General features: G+C 38.0%; 1 protein-coding gene across 1 annotated transcript; it reads left to right on the top strand.

The window, feature by feature from the left end:
• The first annotated feature begins 536 nt into the window (after nucleotides 1-536).
• Nucleotides 537-27,663, top strand: GNG4 (G protein subunit gamma 4). Its single transcript, XM_044674473.1, has 2 exons — nucleotides 537-635; nucleotides 27,535-27,663. The coding sequence occupies exons 1-2, from the start codon at nucleotides 537-539 to the stop codon at nucleotides 27,661-27,663; spliced, it is 228 nt and encodes a 75-aa protein (XP_044530408.1).

Raw genomic sequence — 27,663 nt, forward strand, 5'->3', positions numbered from 1 at the left:
ATAATACCAATCATCCATGTAATTAATAGCCAATAATTGTCTTATAATCTTAATACCCAGCCAGGTCACTGAGAATGTCTTCTCTCTTTTTAGAAAGAAAAGAAAATTGGCATTGTTTGCACATGCATACACGTATGACATTATTTAAAGATAATTCTCCCAACTATTAGCTCATTAAACTTACTGAGGTAATAGAGTAAATGACTGATTTTTAAAATGCTATTGGACGAATAGGGCATTTAGGTTTATAGCTTATGAAGTCAATTATAATAGTAGTACTAGAGGATGGCAATCAGGGACTTGAACTTTCGGTTCCCATTTCTTAACCGTGCCTAGTATTGATAGACAATCAGGTACTGAGAGATTTTCGAGGAATTTCATGCCACTTGGTCAGACTGTTCCTATCCATTTGGGAAACGAAGCATGACTTTTATCGCATGAATGTTTACAACCTGGGGATAATAGGCACATTATTATGTTCACTGTCTTTTACATCTTTCTATTTCTCTAACTTTGGCAGTGTTGGGGAAAAGAGAATGAAAGAAGGCATGTCTAATAACAGCACAACCAGTATCTCTCAAGCCCGAAAAGCTGTGGAGCAACTCAAAATGGAAGCCTGTATGGACAGGATAAAGGTAAGTGGGAGCCCACCTTTCTACCAAATTGAACTAACACTTTTGTTTTCAGCTTTAAAAAAATGAAATCTTCCCCCAATCTGGCTATTGCCAAAAGAAATCATGTGAGATGAAAAACGTCACCTTGCAAAACACCCACCCAAATTTGGCAAGCTGTAACATTTACAAACGAGTGTTTGCCTCAGACTCCTTAGTGTGCCCAAGTATTAAAATGATGCAAAATACACAGTGTGCGTGAAATCCTAGAGGAGGCACCAAAAATAGCCTCGCATTCATCTCAGCTCCATTTAGCTCAGTTGTCATGCCAATAAGCAAGGGAGAGTTTTTAACAATGAGACCAATCACAATTTCTCAGCCCGCCTTGTGTGTTCTAAGTTAGACAACATCTGATATCTTGACAAGGGCATCTTTGAGAGATAAAACATCAGAACTTACAACATGTTTATCAAATGTTCCTTTGGGGAAAGAGAAGAAAGGGGGAAAGGAGCCCTCTGTGTGCTCATTTAGCTGGGTGTGGAATTCTTCATGCTGGGAGAGCTGAAGCAAGAACAAACCAGCTATTAACCAGATGCTATCTAGAGGTTCATGGGAGGCCAGGCAAAGCCCATCACATTAAAATGCATTGATGTTTTGATGACTGGGACGGTGTTAATAATCTGTAATAAGTATGGGCAGAAAAGTAAAAATTCCTAGTGTTATAGTTGAGTGCCAGACTCATCTGGAGCTGAAAAAGATTATGTGCCCATCTCTAGCTTCATTTTCACTGTCAAATTTCATAGGGGAAAAAAGGTGTTTATACCTGATATTGCCAATTCCACACTACCCACTTTCTCAATTTCTTGCTCTCTAACTTTTATCTACCTGCCTACCTACTTTATCTATCTTTCTATCTATCCTTTATCATTTTATTGAAAAAGATCAAAGGTCACCATTGACCAAATTCAAGGGTCTTTTTTCCAGTGCTCATCCTCCTTGTCCAGTTCTTAGTAATACTCTCTCCTTCCTTGGTTTCAGAGATATCACACTCTTCTGGTTTTCCTTCTGTCTCTCTAACTGTTTCTTTTTTCCTTCATTGGCTTTTTCCTCTTCTTGACCTTTTTAAGTGTATGCTTCCCAAGGTTCTGACCTTTATCCTTTTATGTTCTCTTTCCAACCTCTCCTATTTTAATAATCTCATTTATTCCCATAGTCTTAATTATCACCTCTATACAAATGACTCATAAATATACATCTCCAGGCCTGTCTTCTTTTCCAAGATCCACATCTGACTCAACTACTTGTAAGAAATATTCAACTTGAAAATCTCTTTAAACATTTGAAATTCAACATGTCTAAAACTCAGCTTATTGTCTTGCTGCAAGTCTCTTTCTACTCTGACTTTACTGTTGTCTGTCAGTGGCACTACCATACATTCTTTCTCCCTTGGTAGAAAATATATTATTCTCTTTGACTTCTCCTTCTTCCTTACTTGTCACATCCAATCAGTTCTGACGCCCTATCAATTTGACTTCTTCAGAACCTCTCACATCTGTCTCTTTCTCTCTTTCCTCTGCCAAAATTCTCATTGCAATCAGCTTGAATTGCTGCAATGCTTTCCTAATAGTTCTTACCTTCCTTCTCTTCCATGTCCAATCTATCCTCCATAACTTTGTTGTTATTGCTCACTTGTTTCAATCCAACTCTTCATGGCCCCATTTGGTGTTTTCTTGGCAAAGATGCTGGAATGGTTTACCATTTCCTTCTCCAGCTCCTTTTATAGATGAGGAAACTGAGATAAACAGTGTTAAATGACTTGTCCACATGGCTAGGAAGGGTCTGAGGCCAGATTTGAACTCTGAAAGATGAGTCTTCCTGAACCCAGACCAGCACTCTATCCATTGCTTGTTACCTCTCCATGGTGCTGATTCATATTCCCAGCACATGGGTCTGATCATATCATTCCTCTGTTCAAAAATCTCAGTGTATCCTCACTGACTATTGAATAAGTATAAACTCCTGTTATTGTCATTTAAGGCCCTCTGAAATCTAGCTCCAGCCTATCAGCCCTGTCTCCAAGAGTTTCCCTTCATTTCTTATATATCTCAGCCAAACTGAACACTGTTCCCTAATCTCATCTTCCCCTTGGTCCATCTTCATGCTTTTGCTTCTGCTGTTTCCAATGCTTAAATGAATTCTGTTTCCCCACTTCTATCTTGACCCCTTACCTTCAGTCTTAGAATCAATACTTGGTATTAGTTCCAAGATGGAAGAGCAATAAGGTCTAGGCAATTTAGGGTAAGTGACTTCCCCAGGGTCACATAGCTAGGAAATATCTGAGGCCAGATTTAAGCCCAGGATTTCCCATTCCCAGGACTGGCTCTCTATCCACTGAGCAACCTAACTGCCCTAACATAATCACTTTTAAAGTGCTTCCAATCCTTCAAGACCTAATTTAGATATAATATCTTCCATAAAGCCTTTTCTGATTTCCCCCATTCTTTTTGCCCCTTGGTGAAAAATAATCTCTTCCTCCTCAAATGTTTTATAACACCTTTTCTAGACCTCTCCGTTGCACTTGTACTACTTTTAACTATATCATACTTATTTGTCTTCTTGTCCTTCTCCTATTATTTGTAAGTTCCTCAAAAACTGGGATTATTTCATGACTGTAGGCAATAGAGAGCTACTCTAAATCCCTGAAGAGTGAGCTGAAAATGGTATTCAAGTCAAATTAATCCTGCATCTCTGTGTAAAATGGACCTGAAAGGGATGAGGTTGAAATCAAAAAAGCAATTAGGAAGCTGTTGAGGTCATTCACATGAGATGATGTAGCAGAATGGAAGATAGTAGAAAGGAGAAAGATAAGAGTTTTATTTATCTACCCTTCTGAACCACTGGTGGGTCAACAGGGGTTGGGGAATTTTGCTTATTCTCTGTTCTATACTCTTCCATGCCTAGGCATTGGGAAGTCCAAGGTTAGCTTATCCAGGGGTGATATTTACTTTTCTAACACCCTTTGACTTGTAAAGTTCCCCAATCTGGAACCTTGGAATTTGATGGGTTATGTCTATGACCTACCTAAAAAGGAAGAGCAAATAAAATAGTCAGTATATAATATGAATGAAATATGGGACAGATAATTCATTCCCACATAAAAAAGAAAATGAAAAAAGATTTTTGAACAATGTAAAAAGGTTTTAGTAACAATTTATATAACTACACTCTACTGGGAGACATACTTATTTCGCAAGAACATAAAGCAATTTGCAAGTTTGCTAAATACCTATTTTACATTTTACCTTGGATTGGCACTATCCAAATAACTCCTGGTATATTTACTGGTAAAATGGCCAGATTGAGGCACTCTTCTTGTGAGAAAACATCCTCTCCAAGAGCATTTGAGTATTTGCCTGCAACGTCTCTTCTCTTGCCACTATTTAGCCTCAACTCAATAATGGGATCTAGGACTGCAGACCTTCCAGAAGGTGAAGAGATTAAGGAGAGATGTCAAGAATACAAAGGACTATGCAAGATCTGAACATTAGCAAAAACCTTGATGGGGTGGTTACTGTTCTAGAGCCAGACATCCTGGAAAATGAAGTCAAGTAGGTCTTAGGAAGCATTGCTAATGGTAAGGCTAATGGGGGTAGCTAGGTGATTCAGTGGGTGAGAACCAGATCTAGAGATAGAAGGTTCTGGGTTCAAATATTGCCTCAGATACTTCCTAGCTATGTGACCCTGGGTAAGTCACTTAACCCCAATTGCCTATTCTTCATCATTCTTCTGCCTTGGAACCAATATTTGGTATTGATTTTAATACAGAGGTACAGGATTTCAGAAGCACAGTAAGGCTAGTGGAGGTGATGGAATTCCATCTGAGATTTTCGAATCTTAAAGACGATGCTGTTAGAGTTTTCTACTCAATATGCAAGCAAATTTAGAACACTCAACAGTGGTCATTGGATTAGAAAAGATCAATTTATATCCCAATCCTAATGAAAGATAATGCCAAAGAATGTTCAAATTACTGAATAATTGTGCTCATTTCACTTGCCAGCAAGGTTAGGCTTAAGATTCTGTGAACTGTGTTTCAGCAATATGTGAAATGAGAATTTCCAGGAAAGCAGGCTTGTTTTCAGAGAGGCAAAGGAACTAGAAGCAAAATTGCCAATATTTGCTGGATCATAAAAAAAAAGCAAGGAAGTTCCCCCAAAAATCTACTCTGCTTCATTGACTACACTAACGCCTTTGTCTGTGTGCATCACAACAAAATATAGTAGGTTCTCAAAGACATGGGAATACCAAATCACCTTACTTGTCTCCTTACTTGACTAAAGAAGCAACAGTTAGAACCAAGCTTGGAACTGAAACCAAGTTTGGTTTAAAATTGGAAAAGAAATATGCCAAGGCTATATATTGTCACCTTATTTGTTTAATTTATATGCAGACTACATCATGTAAAATGCCAAGCTGGATGACTCAAAAGTCAAAATTAAGGTTGCTGGTAAAAATATCAACAATCTCAGATATGCAAACAATACTGCTCTGATGGCACAAAGTGAAAAATTGTGAAGCCTTTTTATGAGGATGAAAGAGAAAAGTATAAAAACTAGCTTAAAGCTTAACATCAATAAAACTAAGATCTTGGCAACTAATCTCACCACTTCCTGGAAAATTGAGGGAAAAGAAATGAAAATAGTGTCAAATTTTTATATCCTTGGGCTCAAAGATCATCTGTAAATGGCGGCCACAGCCATGAAATTAAAAGGCACTTGCTCCTTGGAAGGAAAGCTATGACGAATGTGAACAGCACACTGAAAAGCAAAGACACCACCTTGCCAACGATCCATATAGTGAGAACTATGGTTTTTCTGGTTGCAATACATGACCGTGAGAGTTGGACTACAGTAATCCCCAGCCACATTCCCCATCCCCATGCCTTACTTTCTGTAGCTTCAGTAACCTGCAGTCATTCCTATAGAAGGGAAGCAAGAAGGGACCAAACAGGGTGGCAACCAGATAGGTAGAGTGGGGCTAAGGTCTCTCACTCCATCGGAGGTCTGCCCTGCAGCAGCTGTCTGCCTGTGGTGGTGGTCTCTTTGCTACTAGTTCTTTTTTCACCTGGAAGAGTTATTTTTAGTTTTCTTTTTGTGGGGGCAAAGAGTGCCAAGTTGAGAGGCAGAAGCAGGGAGAGAGAGAGCACAGTTACTCTAAGGTAAGTGAACATTATATGTTAAAGCAAGAACTGTCCGTGGTTTCAGGATTTCTTTGAACATATTCCATGTATATAAAAGGGGTCTACTACATAATATTGTATAGTGATGTACCTTACTATTACTGTTATTTAATATTTAATAAATATCTTACTGTGTGTTAAGTTTACCATTAAACTACATTATACATTTGCATGTACAAAAAAAAATCACATTATATATGGGGTCAGCAGGTTTTACTCTCAGTTCTATTCTCTGGGGCCAAGCAGAACAAGTCTAAACCCTTTTTCATATAACAACCTTTAAAATACATTGACAGCTAGCATGTCTCTCTAAATCTGCTTCTCTCCAGAAGAGAGAGTAAGGAAAAAATTATAAGGAAAATGTTTGTAACATTAAATCACTATAGAGCTGTTATTATTTTTAGAACATTTTTTATTTTTCTGTTTTCAGAGACCATACTTAAAAGTTTGTAATATATTTGATTTTTTTCATCCCCAAAATGTTTTGGCTTCTTTCCTAAACATCCTGATAGTGGCAGGCACATGCGGCAAACAGGAATCATGTTTTATGCCTCATTAGATCTTAAACAAAGTTATATCTCTATTATTTTTTTTAAGAATCATCTGTAATTTTAATATAATTACGAGAGACTTTGCTATAGGGAAAAGTCTTAAAGATAGCATTTCACTAGCAAATCAAAGACTTTTTATAGTCAAAAATAATAAACACAAAAAGAACTTATATTCTCTGGAATTTTCCATCAATTCACGTATCTATAAGCATGTAGTATGCTGTCCAATAACATGCAAAGCCTTGCCTGTTCCATTCTCATATGTTTATCAAAAATTCCATCAATTTGTCTATAGATTATTCTTATAAAGCAGGGGTCGGCAACCTTTTTGGCCGAGAGAGCCATAAACGCCACATTTTTTAAAATGTAATTTCGTGAGAGCCGTACAGTGCTCACAGTGCGCACTCCTGTAAGAGCGCCTGAAAAAAATGGACTTTATGGCTCCTGCAGAAAGAGCCATATCTGGCCCTCAAAAGAGTCAGATATGGCTCGAGAGCCATACGTTGCCGACCCCTGTTATAAAGAGTTGATAGGGAAGGGGTTTATTAGTTGATAACTACAGGTATTTTGGTCACTGTTTCTTGAGACTCAGTTCCTTTTTGTGGATATTTGGTTTAGTACAGCTGTTCTTCTCATATCTTTTTTTATCTAAACTTTTGGCTCCTCATGAGCCACATCAGAGGCTTTGTTTTTAAGCCATAATGGCTCCACTGTCAAACATGAAAAGAGTTTCTTATAAAAATCTTGACAGATCTTTTCCATTATTTGTTTAAGTATTGCCCTCTTTCCAAGTTTATCCTTAAATTCCTACAGGATTATCTGACTTCATTGGTCTCTTGTCAAGCTTTCTATAAATTTTTTCCTTATACTGCTTCTTGACATTTTATGAAAAAAAATTTTTATAATATTCTACTTCTCATTATAGTCTAACACCCTCTTCCATAGAGTTTACAAATTAGTTCACATTCTAAATCAGTATTGCTCTTGACTGTGTCCACTTGGCAAAAAGATCAAATATTTGCTAGCTGAGGAAGTTTCTAAGCACTTTTAGTCTCCTTGTGGTGATTATTTACATAAGTTAAATTTCATTAAGAAATGGTGATGGTATGTGTCAATGTTGGGTAGGTTTTATTTATTTTTCACTTTCTGATATCAACCATTTGTTTAAACAAGTTAGATAAAAGTTGCCATAATTGCATGCCATATGTTATATCATTTTTATTTCTTCTGATTTAGAAAAAATATGATAAAGTCCCTTAGATATTCACAGATAGCATTTTTCAGTAAATACTAAGAGTTAAAAAAAAAGAGGTAACAATAAAAAGGATCATTACCAATAGGGTTGGGAGGGAGAAGATTAATTGAGGTGGCTTCTTGGAAGGGGAAATAGGATTTAGAGTCAGGTGATAAAGAGTAATTAGCAATTCAGTAGCAAAGAGAGAGTCTATTTGGACATAGTAAATAAGAGAGCAAAGGCATAGAAACAGGAATGTTCTAGGGAATGTTCTAGGGATATTGAGTGATCCAGTTGTTTTGTTTTGTTTTTCATTGAAAAGCGCTTACAGGAAATATATCTAGAAAGACAGGATAGTGCACAAGGAGTCTAAATTTTATTCAGGAGGCAATAGTGAAAAACTAAAGATTTTTCAATAGAGTATCTATATATAAGGAAGATTATTCTAGCAGTGATGTAAAGGATGGACTGAAGGACAGAAAGAAAGTAAAATTGAGATGGCTTGTTAGATGACTATTGAAATGGTTCGGCTGAACAGTAAAGAAATCCCCCAATAGAATAGTGGCACTTGGAATAGAGGAGAGATCCTTTGATTATTGAAGAGCTCAGTGCCATTTCTACTGTACCACAATTTCACATTTTATGCTTTATTTAGTAAGTGATTATTAGTGATGAAGCAATGATGCCTTAAGGCTAGGACCAGATAATAGAGCTATATAATTTAAGAGAGACAGAGACGAACATAAAGTTGAGGCAGAATTATGTTAAGGAAAGGTTATAATATTCCATCTATTTAGAATCTTTTACTTAGAGAGACTACTACAAACAAAAAAGAATTAGGAAAGTGTTACCCTCAGAGTGAACGGTGGGAATATTTAATTCAATCTGTTTCTCTAGAGGTCAGGGACACAGTGGTATACAGCAGAAAACTAGAATTTCATGTACCCCTTAAAGCAATAAAAAGACAATTTGAAATCCATTTATTCAGACTACCTGAGTAGATAAAGAAGGTCAACCCTTGGAAACAAGGGCATTCCAATTGGACCTTTTTGAAGGTCTTACCTCAGGAAAAGAGAGAAAAAAACAGAGGCTAAAGGAATTCATTTTGGCATTTAAGACTGAAGGAGTGACTATGAGAAATGAAACTGGGGAAAGGGAACACAAGGAAACATGGGCTAATAGAACATTTAATTTGGAGTTCAACTCCTAACAGGGACTGAGTCTTTATACTTGTCATCTCAGATTATAGCACAGTTTCTGTGTGTCCACATTATAGATACTTAGATACCCGACTTCATTCTCTAATTATTTTTTTAAACCCTTACCTTTTGTCTTAGAACCATATTGATTCTAAGGCAGAAGAGCAGTAAAAGCTAAGCAATGGGAGTTAAGTGACTTGCCCAGGGTCACACAACTAGGAAGTATCTGAGGTCAGATTTGAACTCAGGACCTCCCATCTCTAGACCTGGCTCTCAATCCATTGAGCCACCCAGCTGCCCCCATTCTCCAATTCTTGAAGAGCTTGTTACCTTTCTCTTCTTAGTTCTCTCCCTTTTGGTGCATGGCAATAGTCATCTCCATTTAAAAGTTTGGGTAGAGGCAGAAGTAAAGAAGAGTAAGGAGAGCATCCTAAGCATAGGAGACAACCAAGAAAGAGTTGTTTGGGGTTGGGAGGAACTTGAGATAGTGACCAAATAGGAGGGTATTTTAACAATTCAGATGAGAGGTGATTCAGGCTTGAATTAGGAGGTAATTGAGTGGTTAGAGATAGAGGGATATATCTGTGATAAATAATAGAAAAAGGAATAGAAAGATTTGGCAAGTGATGAGATGTTTAGGGTGAGTATGAGTAAGGAGTCAAAGATATGGCACTAAGATTGCAAAGATGGATGACTAGGACAGTAGTACCTTTGACTACGACAGGAAAGTTCAAAAGATAGGGAGAAAAGATAATAGAATCTCTAGTTTGAAATGTCCACTTGGCATGACGCAAGGTGACCCTGGGGTGCAGAAGGGAGAATAGGACTAGTTGTGAGCTAGGAATCATTTGCAGAGAGATGAAACTTCAACTCATGGGAACTGATGAAAATCACCAAGTGAGAGTATAGAGAGAAAGACTTAACTAGAGTATAGTAAAAAGTAGATACCCTTTGTTATACTCAGTATTCACTCTCTCTCTTTCTCTCCCTCTCTCTAGATAGATAGGCAGACAGATAGACAGACGGATGGATGGATAGATAGATGATAGATAGATAGATAGATAGATAGATAGATAGATAGATAGATAGATAGATGGATGGGTAGGTAGATAGATGGATAGATGGATAGGTAGATAGATAGATGCTCTATGTTCATGTGTGTGCCTAGGTAGTGAGTAACACGATCAAAGGTCTCACAATTGGGTTTTCTTTTCCTAGCTCCCTTCCTTCCTCCTCCCCACTACTTACAATAAAACTTTGCATTGAACTGACTTCCATTTTTTACATGTTATTCTCAGCACATGAATTCATTAAAGGATTGTTTTCCCCAACATCCCCTGCCTGGATCACAGTCCTCTCTTTTGCCAGATTCTTAACCTTGTCTATCATGTCATATTTGCTCTTTATAACTTTTACTTCCTTCTCCCTGGTTTTCATGTCTATTGGCTTTTAAGGGGATGGAAGAGAGAGTTGCTGATTTTGAGATCTACAGGGCAGTCCTAGACTTCCCCATTCTGCTTGGGAGAATACCTCCAAAGCTGTCCCATGTCCCCTCTAGCTGAATTTCCATCATCGAGCTTCCTCTTGTGTGGTCCACTTTGACCCCTGTGAGCAGCTTGGCCAAGATGAAGGGTCCAAGAGGTGATCAGCCATTTAGGCAGCCTGAACCTTTTTCCCTACACATTTGCATTACACATTGTAGTTTAAGCTGCTTAATTGAGTTCTCACGAATCAGACTTCTGAGTCCTTGGGGTCACCTTTCTCCTAGTCATAAATCAGTTAGACTCATTCAATGTCTCTCTTCATATATCCAAATACAGAATGGATAGTCCAATGGATAGTCAGGAATAAAAATGTATCCAAATGGCCTAAGACTTCTGGAATACTTAGAAAATTTGGAACTTAAGGGGCTGACCTAAAAGAAAGTGACTCACTAAAATGATTTCATATTTTTCTCCTCCTCTACTTTGAACCCTATATTTACTGTACACATTTTTGTAATCATGTTAGTATTTCCAGCATTAGAATTTTTACTGATTATTCTAGCAAACTCTAGATTATCCACTCTGTGGATTATTTGTGCTATCTTTTAACCCTAAACTGAAGTGATTCTGTTATCCAAATTATCCCCAGACTATCTCTCCCTGCTACCAAACTACTGTGTGTGCAAAAAATGTTAATATCAAATTTAATATCAGCCTAAAGCAAAACAGAAAGCAGATTTGCTGCATAAAATTATATAATGCATCCTAATTTAAATATAAATTGATTTTGGATTATCTAGACCACTAGTTTTCTCTAAGCTAAGGAGCTTAGATCATTGAGAGTTGACTATAGAGAAAATGAGAGAAATCACTGAAATGGGTTTTCAGTGGAGAAAAAGCAAGGGAAGAATAGTGGTTGTGGACATTTCAATAGGTTTAAAGTCAAGAGACCAATGGAAGTCTTACTTTTTCATGTGATCTTGGACCTCTATTTCTTTATCAAATGAGATAAAATATGTAAGGTGTTATATGTTATTGTTATTTAGTCATTTGAGTCATGTCCAATTCTTCGTGACCTCATTTGGGCTTTTCTTGACAAAGATACTGGAGTGATTTGCCATTTCCTTCTCCAGCTCATTTTACAGATAAGAAAACTGAGGCAAACAGGGTTAAATGATTTGCCCAGAGTCACACAGCTAATAAGTGTCTGAGGCCAAATTTGAATGCCAGTGTTCTATTCACTGAACCACCTAACTTCCCTATTAAACGTGCTAGATAAATGCTAACTATTATTGTTACCTTAAAATAAGGAGTTTTTACTAGGTAATTTCTAAGGTTCCTTTCAACTCTCACATTCTATGAAGACACTGAAGAGCCATATAGTTTTCATAACCAGTGACTCAGTCCTTCTGGCTGTTATTTCAGACTTATATTTGAATCAATGTTTTCTCTCTTTGATAACTAACTTTTGAACAGCTCTTATAGCAGCTGTGCCTTTAACATGTCTTACCTTTATCTTTGGCAGTCTGAGTCTAGGAATTTTTCTTGCACTTCCCAGAAGTGACAAGAAGCATTGCCAATTGGTGACTTTTTTTGAGAGAACAAAATGTTTGTGTTAGTTTTTTAGGTTTTTCTTTTAAAAAAAAAGAAAAAGAAAAAGAAGAAAAATAGCCAGACACTTTATTTTGGAAACTGAACCAGCAAGTTCTTAAGATAGGCAGCTGCTAAAGTGGCTAGAATATGAGTGAGGCTCAAATGTTACGCCTGCCTTTGTGGAGAAGTGAGAAATAGCAGAACTCATGATATTATCACAGTCAGAAGATAGGACATCAAAAATAGCCAAGTTGAAAGGGCTAACAAGTTACAGTCCAGAAGTCTAAGATGGTTGGTGGAGCTAATGTTAAAACACCCACTTTTTTCCCCCAGAAGAACCATTGAAGATAATCTACTAACTAGCCAGAAGAGTGAGGGTGCTTATAGGCTTTACCTTCCATATCTTTCCATTTAAATCCTCATGGCCTTTGTCTTAAGGCAACACATTGTAGCAGATAGAATGGTAAACTTGGAATTGGGAAGAAAAAGTTAAAATCCCATCCTTAACTTAAACTTAAAACTTAACACTTGCTTGCTCTATGACCATGAGTAAGCCACCTCCATGAGGGTCAGCTTTCTCATATGCATGCTGCTAAGATAATGCTTTCTCTTTAAACCTTACTTTCTGTCTTAGTAATAACTCTAAGGCGAAAGGGCAAGGGCTAGGCAATTGGGGTTAAGTGATTTGCTAATGATCACTCAGCTAGGAAGTGTTTGAAATAAGATTTGAACCCAGGTCTTCCTGACTTCAGGCCTGGCACTTTATGCCCTGAGCCACCTAGTTGCCCCTGTTATAATAGTTTGCTCATCTTAAGCCTGGGGATAATATAATAGTCCTTCAGGTTCATGTAGCTCCCTCTTGATTGCTTTAGGAAATTTATATTAAAGAAAAAGTTCAGAATATCATGGCAATTGCTCCTAGCTCCCCGTTGAAAAAAATCCTAATATTTAGGCAGAGATTTTATTCTTAACCTTAATTAACATTTATATTCATCCCTTGCTAATCCCTGGATTCTTTGTGTTTGAGGCAAAATTCAAGTTATTATGAATATTTGAGTAAAAAAACTGCCTAGTATATTACAATTTCTATTAATAAACAGGCATTGGAATTTGGGAAAAGAGAAGACCTTTTCTTGAAACTCCCTTCCAGCCTTGAGGAAATAGATTTAGCTATGGTGGCATGAGCTTGAGTCTTCTGCTCCAAAGTCCCTCTTGGGTTGATGGTGCTCTTCAATCCTTTGTACTACTCAGTCCTACTTTCTCCTCCTCCTTTTTCTGGTTGCCCCTGTGCAAGCAACTGTTTACAGCATAGCTCTTGCTTTTTTCTCTCCACCCTCTATGCTCCCAAGACCTTGAAAAACTCTCATCTCTGACCTAGCTTCTTCTTTGATATATGTTCTTGAGGCATGACCAAGTTGCTCAGTCAGTCAGAATAGACTTTGGATCACACCCAAAAGATGTGACACATTTGAAAAGTATTTGATTAATCCAAATATCTATCTAAAAAGCAGAAAAACTGAAGAATTTTTATTTGCTTCCTGATAATTTCATCCTTCAGAAGCAATGAGGGCAACTGCCAATCTAGATCTAATTCTGATTTCTTACCAGTGAAAGGGAACTAGTCACCAACGCAGAAATGAAAGGGACCTTGGGAGAAAAGGACTGTGCCGCCCTGAAATCTGATGGTCAGCCTAGATTTTGGAAGAACAGATTTCAAAGAATTGAGAGTAAAAAGATAGGCCTAAAATTTCACAGGAGAAATTGATTTAAGAGGGATGTGAAACTCTCAATGAAATTTTGATATCACACAAAATATTACAATAAAAGAGAAAATGAGGAGACAAAACCAATGTGGCTTTATGAAGAATGCATTGACCAAGTTAGAGTTTTTAAAAAGCATATATTGAGGAGAAAAAGAAAAAATAAGCATTCATGTCCCTTATTTCCATTTTGCCCATTTTAGTTTTTTGGAAGTTGTTTTCTTCAGTAGTTTTTTTGCCTCCATTTCCATTTGGCCCATTCTAGTTTTTAGAGAATTATTTTCTTCAATAATTTTTACAAGTTATTGATGCTATCAATTCTCTTATATTTTATTTTTTGTATTCTTTTCAAGTTCTTCCAGGAGTTCTTTTGGGACCTAACATGCTTTCTCTTGATTTCTTGCCTCTGGCTATGTAACAGTGTGTTGAGTTGGTCCATGTTATGTCATTTCCCCAATGCCACATTTCCCTGGGCCACTCTCCTTTTTTATCCTAGTAAGACATATCTCAGAATGTATGCCTCCATCTGTACCTAGAGCTTATCACCTCTCTGCCAAGAGCCAGGAGGTGTGTTTCATCAAGTCAAGAGCACCTGATTTCAAACCTGACCTCAGAAACATACTATCTTTGTGTCTCTAGACAAGTCACAACTTCTCTCTGCCTCAATTTTTTCATCTATAAAATGAGAATAATAAGAGCACCACCTTAAACGGACATTGTGAGAATAAAAGAGCTATTATTTGTAAAAAACTTTGCAGACCTTAAAGAGCTATATAAATGCTAGTTTTTATAGCTCATGATTAGTCATTGCTTTTATCAGAGATCTGAGGTCTTTCAAAGTTGTTTCCTTCCACATTTATTATTGTGGTCATCATATACATGATTCTTCTGGTTCTGCTTCTTTCATTTTGCATTGTTTTGTGATAGCCTTTTTTCAAGGATTTGAAGGGCTATCACACGAGAGAGGAATTAGACTTATTCTGATGGTCCCAGAAAACAAAATCAGGAGTAATAGGTAGAAGTTGCCTAGAGAAAGATTTTGATTCAATGTTAGGAAAAATTTCCTAAAAACTAGAGCTGTCCAAAAGCATAATGAGCTGCATCTTAATGAGAGGCAGCTGGGATACAGGGAATGTGAGAGCATTTCTCACTTCAGAGAATCCCTACCAAGTTCACTTCAGGCCATTTCAATGATGATAGATGAGTCATTCCATTGCTTAGCTGGGCTGGCTCCTTGCTGGATAAGGTATCTTAGCTGATGAGTCAGTCCACTTTCTGGGGTGGGTCACACAGGTCATTTGGCTGCTGACCCAGTTAACCTGGATGCTATTACTGACTGCAGTTACTAGTAAGAATTCTCTTGAAGGCTTTGATGGATCTCTCAGTCTCACAAGTCATCTGCTTACACCCCTCTTGGAATACTCATGCACCTAAGATCAGGAAAGAATAACATAAAAAAAAATAAGAATCACCATCTATTTCCCTATACATGGTAACCATGTATGAGAAAGAGCCCCTGATGCCTTTTCCCAACCTGTGGATTCTTAGCAGATATTGGCTTGCTTTTTGCCAGAAAGAGAAACACAACTGAGGAAGGAGTCTTGATTTATTAGTTTAGTTCCACCTATGTACCTCTTTAGTCATTAGTCCATCTTCTAGCTCTGAAGCCAATTAGAAGTCTTTTCATCATCAATCTGAACAAACTTCTGAGTCATCGTGGCTGAAACCTGCTTCCGTGGCTCCACAGGTTGGATTGGCAACACATGGATATATAATGTCAAGGACTGAACTTCATTGGCAAGTCCTCATCATGATTCATTTTTTAAACCCTTATCTTCTGTCTTAGAACCAATATTAAGTTTCAGTTCTAAGGTAGAAGTGCAGCAAGGGTTAGGCAGTTGGGACTAAGTGACTTGCCCAGGGTCACAAAGCTAGGAAGTGTCCAAGGTCAAATTTGAATCCAGGTCTTTGAGACTGGAGAACTGGGTCTCTATCCAATGTGCTACTTAGCTGCCCCTTACAATTCATTTTTAAAAATTAAAACTTGGAAAAAGATGAAAAAAATGGTAATTGGGATAGTAGGCATTAGAGAAGAATAAGTTCCTTGGTTCAAACCAAGAAGCATTAATAAGTCTAAGAGGACAATGAAACAATTATACTCAAAACATATAACCCACTTTTGTTTTCTTATTTATAATGTTTTAACTACAAAGTAACCCTGGGAGTCTATTATTATTATTATTATCCATATTATCAAGTGAGAAAGTATCTTGGCCATGGTAGCACAGGTAACGAGTGGTCAAATCCTTGTTCCCTAAAATGAGCCCATTACTCATTTCTCTCCCCAGAGTCACTAAGGACTGGGAATGGTAAATAGGATCTATTTTACGCTTATTATTCACCTAACTGAAATAATTTGCAAAGCTCTGCAATCTGTATCATTAAGGCGAATTATTTTTTGTAACCATAGGATTTTTAAACAACTTTTTAAGATTATAAATTGTAATGTAGGTAGAGGGAATTTCCTTATCGACGGTGGAACCAGCTTAAGCCAACTCTCAAGAGTTGATTGTTAAATCTTCTGTATGATCATTTAAACATCAGAAATCAGCAAATGCTATAAATCGGGTCTTGTTTATTGTTTTGTTGATGTCTAAACTTAAGAAAGTGTACGGGAATGTGATAATACTGCATCTTAAACTTAAATGTTTGTGTGCATTTTTTTCCAGAAAGTCGATTATTAAACATTTTCCAACACACAAATCACAGATCCAAATCCCTCCCCCACCCCCCAAAAAATGATAGGATCGTAGATTAAAACTCAGAGTGGCCTTAAAAGAATTTCTAGCTCAACCTCTTCATTTTACAGGTGAGGAAAATGAGGCCCATAGAGGCTTAGTTTAGTGCCTGCAAAGAATAGGCACTTTTTATTGTTGTTTAGTCATTCTCAGTCATGTCTGATTCTTCATGACCCGATTGGGAGCTTCCTTGGCAAAGATACTGAAGTAGTTTGCCATTTCCTCCTCCAGCTCATTTTACAGATAAAGAAACTGAGGCAAACAGGGTTAAGTAACTTGCCAGGTTCAGTCAGCAAGTAAGTGCCTAAGTCTGGCTTTGAACTCACAAAGATGAGTTTTCCTGACTCCAGGACAGCACTCTATCCATTGAGCCACGTAGCTGCCCTAGCAGGCACTTAATAAATGTTTATTTAATGTTTTTAAACCCTTACCTTCTATCTTAGAATCAATACTGTGTATTGGCTCTAAGGCAGAAGAGTGGTAAGGGCTAGGCAATGGGGGTCAAGTGACTTGCCCAGGGTCACACAACTAAGAAGTGTCTGAGGCCAGATTTGAACCCAGGATGTCCCATCTCTAGGCCTGGCTCTCAATCTACTGAGCCACCCAGCTGCCCCCATGTTTATTTAATATTTACTGATTACTAATCATTGCCCAGTCTCATCGCTATTAAGTTCCAGACCAAGACCTCTGACTTCAGAGCCAGCACTCTTTCCTACAGAATAACTTAATGACACCAAAAGGGCAAAGCAATATGCAGAATAGCCAAATTGAGTTCTTTAATGGCAATGTGGAAAAGACCTTTTAAGTCTACCAGTGTTAGATGGATCATTTAAAAGTTCCTTTTGAGGGATCTAGAATTTACACTGATGTTATTTCTCATGGCACTGTTACGTGTAGCTGGTCTCTGACCCAAGCATAATCTATGTAGAAGAAAGTGATGACACAAGATTAATGCAAAGAATATGGACAAGACTCCAGATGCCTGGGTAAGGGGTTGAGTGGATGCGAAAGATTCTTCAGGGGAGATACACACATGGTGGCAAACTCCAAAGAAGAGAAAAAGAAACTGCAGACCTTTAGGAAAGTCACATCCTCAATATATCCTTGATTTCTAGCTTACCTCCCCACAGACTTGCTTCTGGGCAAGACTAGGGCCTCTCTCTTGGTTCAAGTTGAGATTCTTGTTTCACTGTCATCAGAAAAGCCCATTATTCACTCTTGTATAGTATAGAATTGCTGTTTGTCATTTTGCTTGGACAAATGACTTTCCATGTTGTTTGGTATTCACAATGGTCTTTGGTATAAGCAGTATTTGAGGGGAAGGAGTTCATCTTTAAGCTATGGGCTAGTAACCAGGGAATCAGCTTTTGTTCTGAATCAAAATTTGTGCACATAGTGAGGGATAGAGGTCCATGGGAGAGAGGTGGGGAGCAAGAGATAAAATTCTAATTTAATAACCTTTTGGAAATTTGCAAGAAAAGAAACAAGAGCTCAACTACCTTTCCTCCTTAACTTTCCTCAGGTCTGTCTTGGAAAAGGGTGGATATTCCAGAGAAATGAATTCATGGCAACTCTAAAACAAATATAGAGAACTCTTGTAAACATATATGCTTTATACAGGTATACGAAGAACCTTCCATCCAGAATCATAATGAAAATGTTAGTTACAAGGGACTTCAGAGATGATTTAATCAAACCTAGATCAATCCCATTGGCTAGAGGGGATCATTGCCTTTCAATGAGAGGAACCCCTCTACCTCTCCAAGTATCTCATTCCACTTTTGAATAGCTTTAATTGTCTCTTCTGTGTTTGCCTATGCTTGCCTCTCTTGGCAGCTTCCACCAATTAATACTAATTCTGCCTTCTAAGACCAAAGAGTAAGACTTGTCCCCCTTCCATATGGTAGCTCTTCAAATGCTTAAACACTTTTAAAGGAGAAGACTGGATTTTATTGGCAGAGAACTCTTCCTAACCGCTTTGCTATTGCTAGTCTGGGAGAGTTGTCTTACAGATGCCATGATGACTAAAGATGAACATGTTCTCCTCTGACCCCTCAGTCTGCTCTTCTCCAGACGGAACATTCTTCTTGTCTCCCATCAGTACTCATCAGACATTGATTCAGGAACTTTTACCATCCTGGCTGTACTCCGATGGATGTTCTCCAGTTCCTCAGTGTCCTTCCTAAATAACAATGCCCAGAACTAAATACAACAGTCTAGATGCAGTCTGATCAATGTAGAAAATGGAGGGACTATGACTTCCTTACTCCTGGAAGTTATGCCAGTCCAGGATCACATTAGCTCTTTGGGTGCCTCATCATACTGTGAACTCATGCTGAGCTTGTAATCCACACTGACCCCTAGAATGTTTAGCTGCTATTTTAATAATGCCTCTTTTCTCTTTGTTAATCGAAGAATAAGATTTTACATTAATCTCTGCTGAATTTCACTAACCCTATACTTGAGACTACAAAGATCTTATTGGATGCTGACTGTCAGTTAATGTGTTAGCTCTCCCTCTTAGCTTTGTGTCACCTGCAGATTTAATAAACAAGACAACATTCCCCGAATTATTGATAAAAAAAATTAAACTCATGCTAGAAGGTAGAAGAGGAGGATACTAAGTGGCAGATAATTCAAAGGGCAGATAGGTGGCACGGTGGATAGAGTGCCAGGCTCTTCTTCCTCAGTTCAAATCCAGCCACAGACACTTACTTGTGTGACCCTGATTTTGCCTCAGTTTCCTCATCTGTGAAATGAGCTGTCAAACCACTCTAGGATCTTTGCCAAGAAAACCCCAAATGGGGTCATGAAGATTTGGATAACGACTGAACCACAATAAGATAATCCAAAGTTATTTAGACTTGGTTTTGGAATGCAGTCAGAGAGACATCTTCCCAGGTGCATTATTTTACTCATCCCTCAAATCTTTAGCTCCTGTTTCCTTGCCTAACCTCAGTACAGCTGTATTTATCTGCAGCTTGGAACCCAGCTGCATGAGAAGAGTATGGATGCACTGTATCCATGAGAACAACTTACTAAATAGAAAGACATTTGCAGAGAATCAAGATCTATTTCAACCTGAATCCAGAAGGAACAGTGGCGAGGATGTCCTCATATCCGAATTCATACTAGACTTTATAACTTGCACTGAGGAATTGCTTTTGGACCCCAGTTGGGTGCTGGTAGAAAACAAATTATCCAGTAGATTCCATTTCTAAGGTTTGACTTATGTAGGAAAAGGAAGGACTCCTGCCTATATTTAATTTACCTGTTAATATGCAGGGAATTGTGACTTCAAGTCAAGCAAATCTTTTTTTTTTCTTAACTGTAGGAACAAGGATCAAATCCCACTGCAAATCACTGCTTCACCCTCTGCAAAAGAGTCTTCCTCTTCCATATTCATGGCTCCAAAATGGACATGCTCAAGGCCCCTATTCCTGCTGCTTAATTCCTTGTTTTAAAAAAAACGAGGTCAAAGAAAATGCCTTTAACTCATTCCCAGGCGTGTTGCTAGACAAAGCACCGGATTTCTGAGAAATAGGTGTGGGTCTCTTCACTTTAGATGCCGAGGATAAATCGAGTGGGTGTCACAGCCAGGATAGTAATTATGTCATCTGTCTTGTCATGGAATGAGACTATGGTAATTGCAGCGTTTTCTCCTGTCATTGAAGCTTATAATTATAGTGCAACTAACAGGATTATATGCTAACTTGGGCTGTTTTAATCACCTCCTTTACTCTGTAATGTAATGGTAAAATTCCACCATTCTTTGAAGACTGCTGGTTCTTTCTGATCTTTTCAACATCCGTTATCTATTAAATCTGACAGTTCGGTACCAAGAAGGGGAAGTAGAGGAGCTTCATGCATTCAATAATATTAGATCTTGAGTAAACTGTATTTTAGACTTAGAGAGGAAAAGGAAGGGAGAGGGGAATTTTTACATTTCCAGGCGAAATAAGGGCTTCTCTTCTCGAAGTCTTATCATCATCCATATGTTTTTTCCATGTTTGGGGGGGCGAGGGGTACAACAGCATCTACAATCAGGACTTTATTTGCCAAAAGAAAGCCTTCGAGTATTTATGAAAATCAGACTGGAGTTGATCTTGAAAAACCTCCTACAAGTTGAGAAGTAGCTTAGTGAATTGTTCTGGAGAGAGAAGGGTATGGTATATGGAAAAACCCTAGACTAGGAGTCATGAAGACCTGGGTTTGAATAGTGCCTCTGACATCATATAGGCAAGTCACTTAATCTTTCAGAATTTTCTCATCTGTAAAATGAGGACAGTAATAATAGTCCTACTTCTCAGCTTTATTGGAAGGATCTATTGAGACAATGTATATCAAGTTCTTTGAAAACCTTCAAACACTAAAAAAGGTAGCCTCTTACAAGCAACATAGTAGACTAGTGGGAAGAACATTGGTCCTGATTCTCCTGCTCTGCAGCTTACTGCTATGGTGATAATGGGTCAGGCACTTATCTTTCAGGGTCTCAGTTTTCTCACATGTAAAATAAAGATAGAGAAAATTCCCTTGTTTCCCTCATAAGCTTTTTATGAGATGTAACAAGATATTATAGGTAGGAAACTGTATATGCAAAGAGCTGCCTGAATATAAAGCATTATGATACCCTGGATTCATTCATTAAAATACCAGCCTTGGGGCTCGTTGTGTATTCAGATTTTTTTTTCATGTCTATATGTGAATGATGAGAGCCTGTGCATAGTGAATAAGTGGCTGTCCTTGGAACTGAGAAGACTTGTGTTCAAATTGTATGTCTAATAGCTGGGAGAGAAATGGTCAATTTATGTAAACTCTTAATGGGTCCAGGAAATTTTGCATAGATTGTAAGATTCAAGTGAGCTGGTAGGGAGCCTCCATGCCAAGGAATTACTTCAACCAATGAAATCAATCAATCAACAAGCACCCCAAACCTGGACCCGGCACCCTCCCCCAAAAGCTAATGTTATATTTATTTTTTATAAAGATAAAGTACATTTATGTATTTGTGATAAATTTAAGTAAAATATTTTTCATATTTTAATAACTTTTAAATTTGTTTTAATCAATTTTATTTTTATATCAATTTAATCTATATTACATGTATAAACGTCAAATTATATCACAACAAACTCCAAAGGATTGTCCAAAACTCTTTCGTTTTCCTGGAATACACAGGAATTAACTCTTGCTTGTAATGAGTGGGGCTTCAGTTGAGGTGTAGAAATCCCTCACTGATAAAGACATTTTTGTTGTAATACAACTTGCACAGTATGTACTAAATGGAGGTGCCATTAAGTGGGCCACCCAGCATAGCACAAATTCCAAAATAATGCTGAGTGTACTTAGGAAAATTAATATTGCATGGAATCAAACCAGCTCCACTCTTTTGGTCTTAAACTGGGCACTTATTATTTGGCAATAGCATCTAGCCCATTGTGGATTACATGCCACTGGCCAGGTACACAAAGAAGGTTCAGCAATTTATTGGGTTTTCATCTGCAGCAATACAACTCTGTTCCTTAAAATATCCCCCTCCTCGATTGTCCAGGAGTCCCTCCAAGATAACCTCACATCACTGTGGCTCCCAGTCCTATTTATGCCATCACCATAGGCACAATCTGCTTGCCTAGACAAGTAACTCCTGCTCTCTCCTATCTTTTGGATTCAGCATTATTTTGTCATTGTAAAGTCTATTCTCCTTATTCTGCTCATTTTGCCCTGCATCATTTCACAGAAATCTTCCGAGTTTCCTCAGAAATAAATCATTTCATCATTCCTTCTGGCACAATAACATCTCATTCCATTCATGGACCATAATTTGTTTAGCCATTTTCCAATGGAATTCTTCCTTAGTTTCTAATTTTTGAAATTTGAAAAGAGCTGCTTTAAATACTTTTATATACATAAATATCTTGTCTTCTTTCTTTGATCTCTTTGAAGTATAGGTTTCACAGTGGTCTAATTAATCAAATTGATTCATCATTTGGGGGCATAGTTGCAAATTGCTTTCCAGAACAACTGGACCAATTCACAGCTTTACCAACAATGCATTAATGTACCATTTTTCCCCACAGCCTCTCTAACATCTGTCATTTCCTTTTCTGTCATCTTTGACAGTCTGACAGATATGAGGTGAAACCCTAAAACTACTTTAATTTGTATTTCTTTAATTATTAGTGATTTAGAACATTTTTTAAACCCTTACCTTCTGTCTTAGTATCAGCTCTAAAATAAAAGAGCAGCAAAAGCAAGGCAGAGTTAAGTGACTTGCCCATAGCAAGGAAGTGTCTGAGGCCAGATTTGAACCCAGATCCTCCCAACTCTGTGCCTGACACTATATCCACTATGCTACCTCACTGACCCTTGAGCAATTTTTCATATGACTATTGATAACCTTACTGCTTCCTTTGAAAAATGCCTGTTCGTTGTTGAAAATGTCAAAGTGTAACTATGATGTATGTGTACATATATCTTTTTTTAATGTTTTATTCTGAAAGGTTCTGTGTATTCAATCCTAGGGGTTTAATGATTTGTGTACCATTTTACTCAACTTTAAAAACTAGCATATTTAAAAAAAAAAAAAAAAGAAAGTGCTTGTTCACATTCTTAAATCTATGATTCCAATTGAAACTCCAGAATTCATCTTTTCTGGAATTACTTATAGGAATTTAACCATCATTTACAGGGTGTTGGTGTGGGATAAAAATTACCATAAATTTTGGAAGATGAACAAATTACAAATGGAATGCCCTGGAAGCTTTAGAAAATCACCGTTCTATCTTCGTGGCATTTGTATCATTCTGAGGAAGATTTGGGCACAAAAAATACTAAAAGGATTTCATTTGATGCTATATATTTATCCTTGCCTGTAAGCCCCTAATAAGCACTTACAAGCAGAACAATCTAATTGGCAGGATGGGTTAATGCTCAAGCCATTCATTTGCCAAACACGTTCCATTTCACAGACAGCAAGTGAAATGAGCTTGATCTCCTCCTATGTCTTAGAGAATATTGGCCCATGGCCTAACCTCCTGCTACCTGGCTGTTCCTGGGGAGGGGAAAGAGGGTGGCATAGACTTTCACTGAGGGTGCTATTGTGCTGCACAACTGAGGCATGTCAGAAGAGAGGAGAGAGGTGGAGACCCAGTTACTAGTGGGAACAGTGCAGGAAATAAGAGGCGAAATTTACTGCATGCCATCAATGGAACTCTAGTCTCTTTTATCTACTTCTCAGGCCTTCTCTTTTGTAAGCCTTCATGATCTTCTGCGGGTAAAAGGCAAGGCTCCTCATGGGCACTTTCTCTCTTCAGACGTGGGCTTGATGATTCCAGCTTCTGGTTTAAAAGAAAAAGGTTTCTATTGGTGGAGATAAATTGCCTGGCTACATTGGTATTCATAGCGGATTTTTATGGTACCAGCTATAAACATGACACCATCTCTGGGGATGCCTGTTTGGACAACCTATGCCCCTATCCCACAAGGGTGGAGGTGGGTTCTGATAGAGCTAGGAAGACTGATATATGGGCAGAACCTCCTCCCCCAAAATATACACTAAAGAAATTCTTCCAAACCTTGGGCAAATCCTTATCTCCATCATTCGTGATTGGTATATTCAAAAGGTGTTGGGTTTCTGTTGGTGCATTTGGGAAAAAATGAAAACATACAAAAACCTCTACTTGCCTTTGGTGTGCTGATTAGAAAACAGTATTACTTCTAACTTAAATACGTAATAATAGTGATAATAATAGCTAATACTTATATGGGTTTTAAGGTTTTCAAAGCTCTTTATATGTGTTAACTCATTTGCTGACTCTAACAACCTTGTGAGGTAGGTGTTGTCATTATCCCCATTTTGTAGAGGAGGAAACTGAGGCAAGAAAGTTAAGTGATTTGCCCAAGGTCACACAGCTGGTATCCGAAACCAGATTTAAACTGAATAGGTCCTTAATAGTTTGACTGGTTTATAGATATCCTAAAAGGTAGAGGAAAAGAGAAAGTGCATTCTAGGTATTCGGGACAGTCCAAGCAAAAATCAAAAGGCAGAAGGTAAAATATCACGTCTGTTTGACTCTAATGTAGAATGAAGGAAGAGGAGAAATATAAGAGAGGCTAGCACAGATTGTGTAGGGCTTTCTGTTCCCAAAAGAGGAGTTTGTATTTCTCCTAAAGGCAAAGTTGTTTTTTTAAGTAGGGAAGAGACATATTCAAATCTATGGTTTAGAAATTTCAACTTAGCAAAAAGATGGTTTAGAGAGAAGATAAACTAGAATAAGGAGATAAAAAAGATTACACTAATCCTGAAAGAAGATAGGAAAATAGAATCAATGAGATTTGGTACCTAGTTATGGTAGATGGAAGGATCAAAAATGAATAAGATTGCAAAACCTAAGTGATTGGAAGGATTGTGATGTGATCAACAGATAGAGGGAAAGTAGGAAGAGAAGGTGGAGTTTTGTATTGGGCATGTTGAATTTGAGGTTCCTGAGAGACATGTGGGTAGAGATGTATAATAGTCAATTGATGATGTAAGCCTGGAGCTCAAGAGAAAAGGGATAATTGAATATATTGCCTACGCTAAACTGATAATTGAATCCAAGGTCCTGATGAAATCACCGAGAGAGTAGAAAGAAAAGAGGGCCCAGGATAGAACACTGGGTTATTTGTACCCTACACTTAGGGTTTGAGACATGGACAAGAATTCAGCAAGGGAGACTAAGACCGAGTAGTCAGAAGGAATAGTATGATGAAAACACAGGAAATACATCCTAGAAACACTGCTAAATAGTGCAAAGATGTCATAAAAGATAAAGAATGGGGAAAGACTCTGGAATTTTGCACTTAAGAGATTATTGATATTGATGGAACTGCAAACTGATCCAGCTGTTTTGGAGAGCAATTCATAATTATGTCCAGAGTGTTATAAAACTGTGAATACCCTTAGATCCCACCAATACCATTGCTAGGTTTATTTCTCAAGGAGATCAGAGAAAAAGAGAAAGAACCTATAAGTTCCAAAATATTTATAGCAACTAACTCTCTTTGTGGTAGAAATTACAGGGATGTCCATCATTTGTGGTACATGAAGGTGATTAATACCTCTCTGTAAGAAACAATGAGCAGGTTAAATTTTTTTTTTAACTTGGGAAGATCTAAATCAGTGATTCCCAAAGTGGGCACCACCGCCCCCTGGTAGGTGCTGCAGCAATCCATGGAGGCGGTGATGGCCACACTTTTTTTTGTATTACATTCTATTCTCAATTCAATAAATAGTTTCATAATTTCCAGGGGGCGCTAAGTAATATTTTTTTCTGAAAAGGGGGCAGTAGGCCAAAAAAGTTTAGGAACCACTGATCTAAATCAAATAATGAAGAGTGAAAGAAGTAGAACCAAGAGATCATTATATACAGCTACAGAATTAATATTTGAAGAATAACTTGTGACTCTTCACCTCCAAAGAAAGAATTGATAAAAAACCATGAGATATAATTTATATATGTGACAGGAGAGAGAGAGAGAGAGAGAGAGAGAGAGAGAGAGAGAGAGAGAGAGAGAGAGAGAGAGAGATTGAGTTTGATCATTGAGAGGCATCTAGGTAGCAAGTACAGTGGATAGAGCACCAGGGCTCAAATCTGGCTAAGGTATGTCCTAGCTGTGTGACCCTAGGCAAGTCACTTAATCCCAACTGCCTAGCCCTTGCCACTCTTCTGTCTTAGAATTGATACTAACTTAGAAGGTAAGGATTGAGAGAGAGAGAGAGAGACAGAGAGACAGAGAGACAGAGAGACAGAGAGACAGAGAGAGAATTGATAACCATGGAGAAAGCATTTTTACTGAAGAAGTAATGCTGGAAACCATTCTATAAAGAGTTGAAGAGTAGAAGGTGAAGAAATGGAAGCTATTCATAAGGACAGATTTTTCTATGAATTTGACTATAAAAGGGGAGAGAAAAGCATTGAATGAATATATAAAAAAACATAATTAAATTTTTATGTTTAAGCACTATTTTAAGTCCTGGGGACACAAACAGGAAAATCTAAATAGTCTCAGCTCTTGAGCAGCTGACTCTAATTGGGGAAGACACTATTTTTTTTTAAGTTCAATTAAAGGACAGATGGAAAAGCCTGGAAATCCTAAAGGTTCAGCAACAGACTGACAGTCAAGTGCCAGAGGTCCTAATGTTATGTCAGCAGGTGAGACGACAGCGCTCTGGGTCTGCAGGTAAAGCTTGAAAGGCTTTAGGAGACAATGACAGGGCAGAGAGTAAAAGCCTCGAAGCATCAAACGCATCTCTAACTTGAAAATGTTCCTATTCTAGCTGAATCATTTTCTCTGAATGCCAAAATGTCTACCTTTCTTTCCAGAGAAATGAACTCCAGGAGCAGAATTGCTAGTTTGAAGGTTTGGTGGATTCTAGAGATTTTTTGATTTGTTTTGTTTTGTTTTCATTAGGAACGGAGGAGATCTGAATATGATGGTAGGCGATTGGGAAAGAACCCAGGGGAAAAGAGAGAATGAAGATTAGAGAAAGGGGATGACTGAAGGAGAAAGCTCTGAGAAGAGACAAGGGGGGACGAGATCTCTGATAAGCATGTTTTAAAGCATGCATCACACCAGGCTCACATAGGTCCTGTCTAGCTTTGAAAACAGCTTTCTTATTTAGTGTATATACACCTACTAGTGACCTGACCTTCCTCCTTCCAGATCACCATCCACACTTCCCCTGCACTAGTAATCTCAGCCCCCTCCCATCTGGGTATGTTGTCTTTCTTCATCAGAATCGAAGTTCTTTCAGGTCAAAGACTTCCTTTTCTTTTGCGTTTATTTGTATATCTAACACTAAACCTAGGACGTGGCTCTGAGTAGTACTTAAAAAATGCTTGCTGCCTTGCCTTGCCTTGCATTCTGTAAAATGGGTATTCTAAGAGTTGCCCTGCCTACCTCACAGGGTTCTTGTGAAGAAACCAGTTGACAACCTAAAAAGCATTATGGAAATGTAAGTTATCATTTGAACATGCCCAGAATTCTGATCCTGACATTTTTTTTCATCTGGATTTCTTTGCAGGTCTCCAAGGCTGCAGCAGACCTCCTGGCATACTGTGATGCCCACATCCGAGAAGACCCCCTTATTATACCAGTGCCTGCATCAGAAAACCCCTTCAGAGAGAAAAAGTTCTTTTGTACCATTCTCTGA

The sequence above is a fragment of the Gracilinanus agilis genome, chromosome 4 (assembly GCF_016433145.1).
Source record: "Gracilinanus agilis isolate LMUSP501 chromosome 4, AgileGrace, whole genome shotgun sequence".
Classification (NCBI taxonomy): domain Eukaryota; kingdom Metazoa; phylum Chordata; class Mammalia; order Didelphimorphia; family Didelphidae; genus Gracilinanus; species Gracilinanus agilis.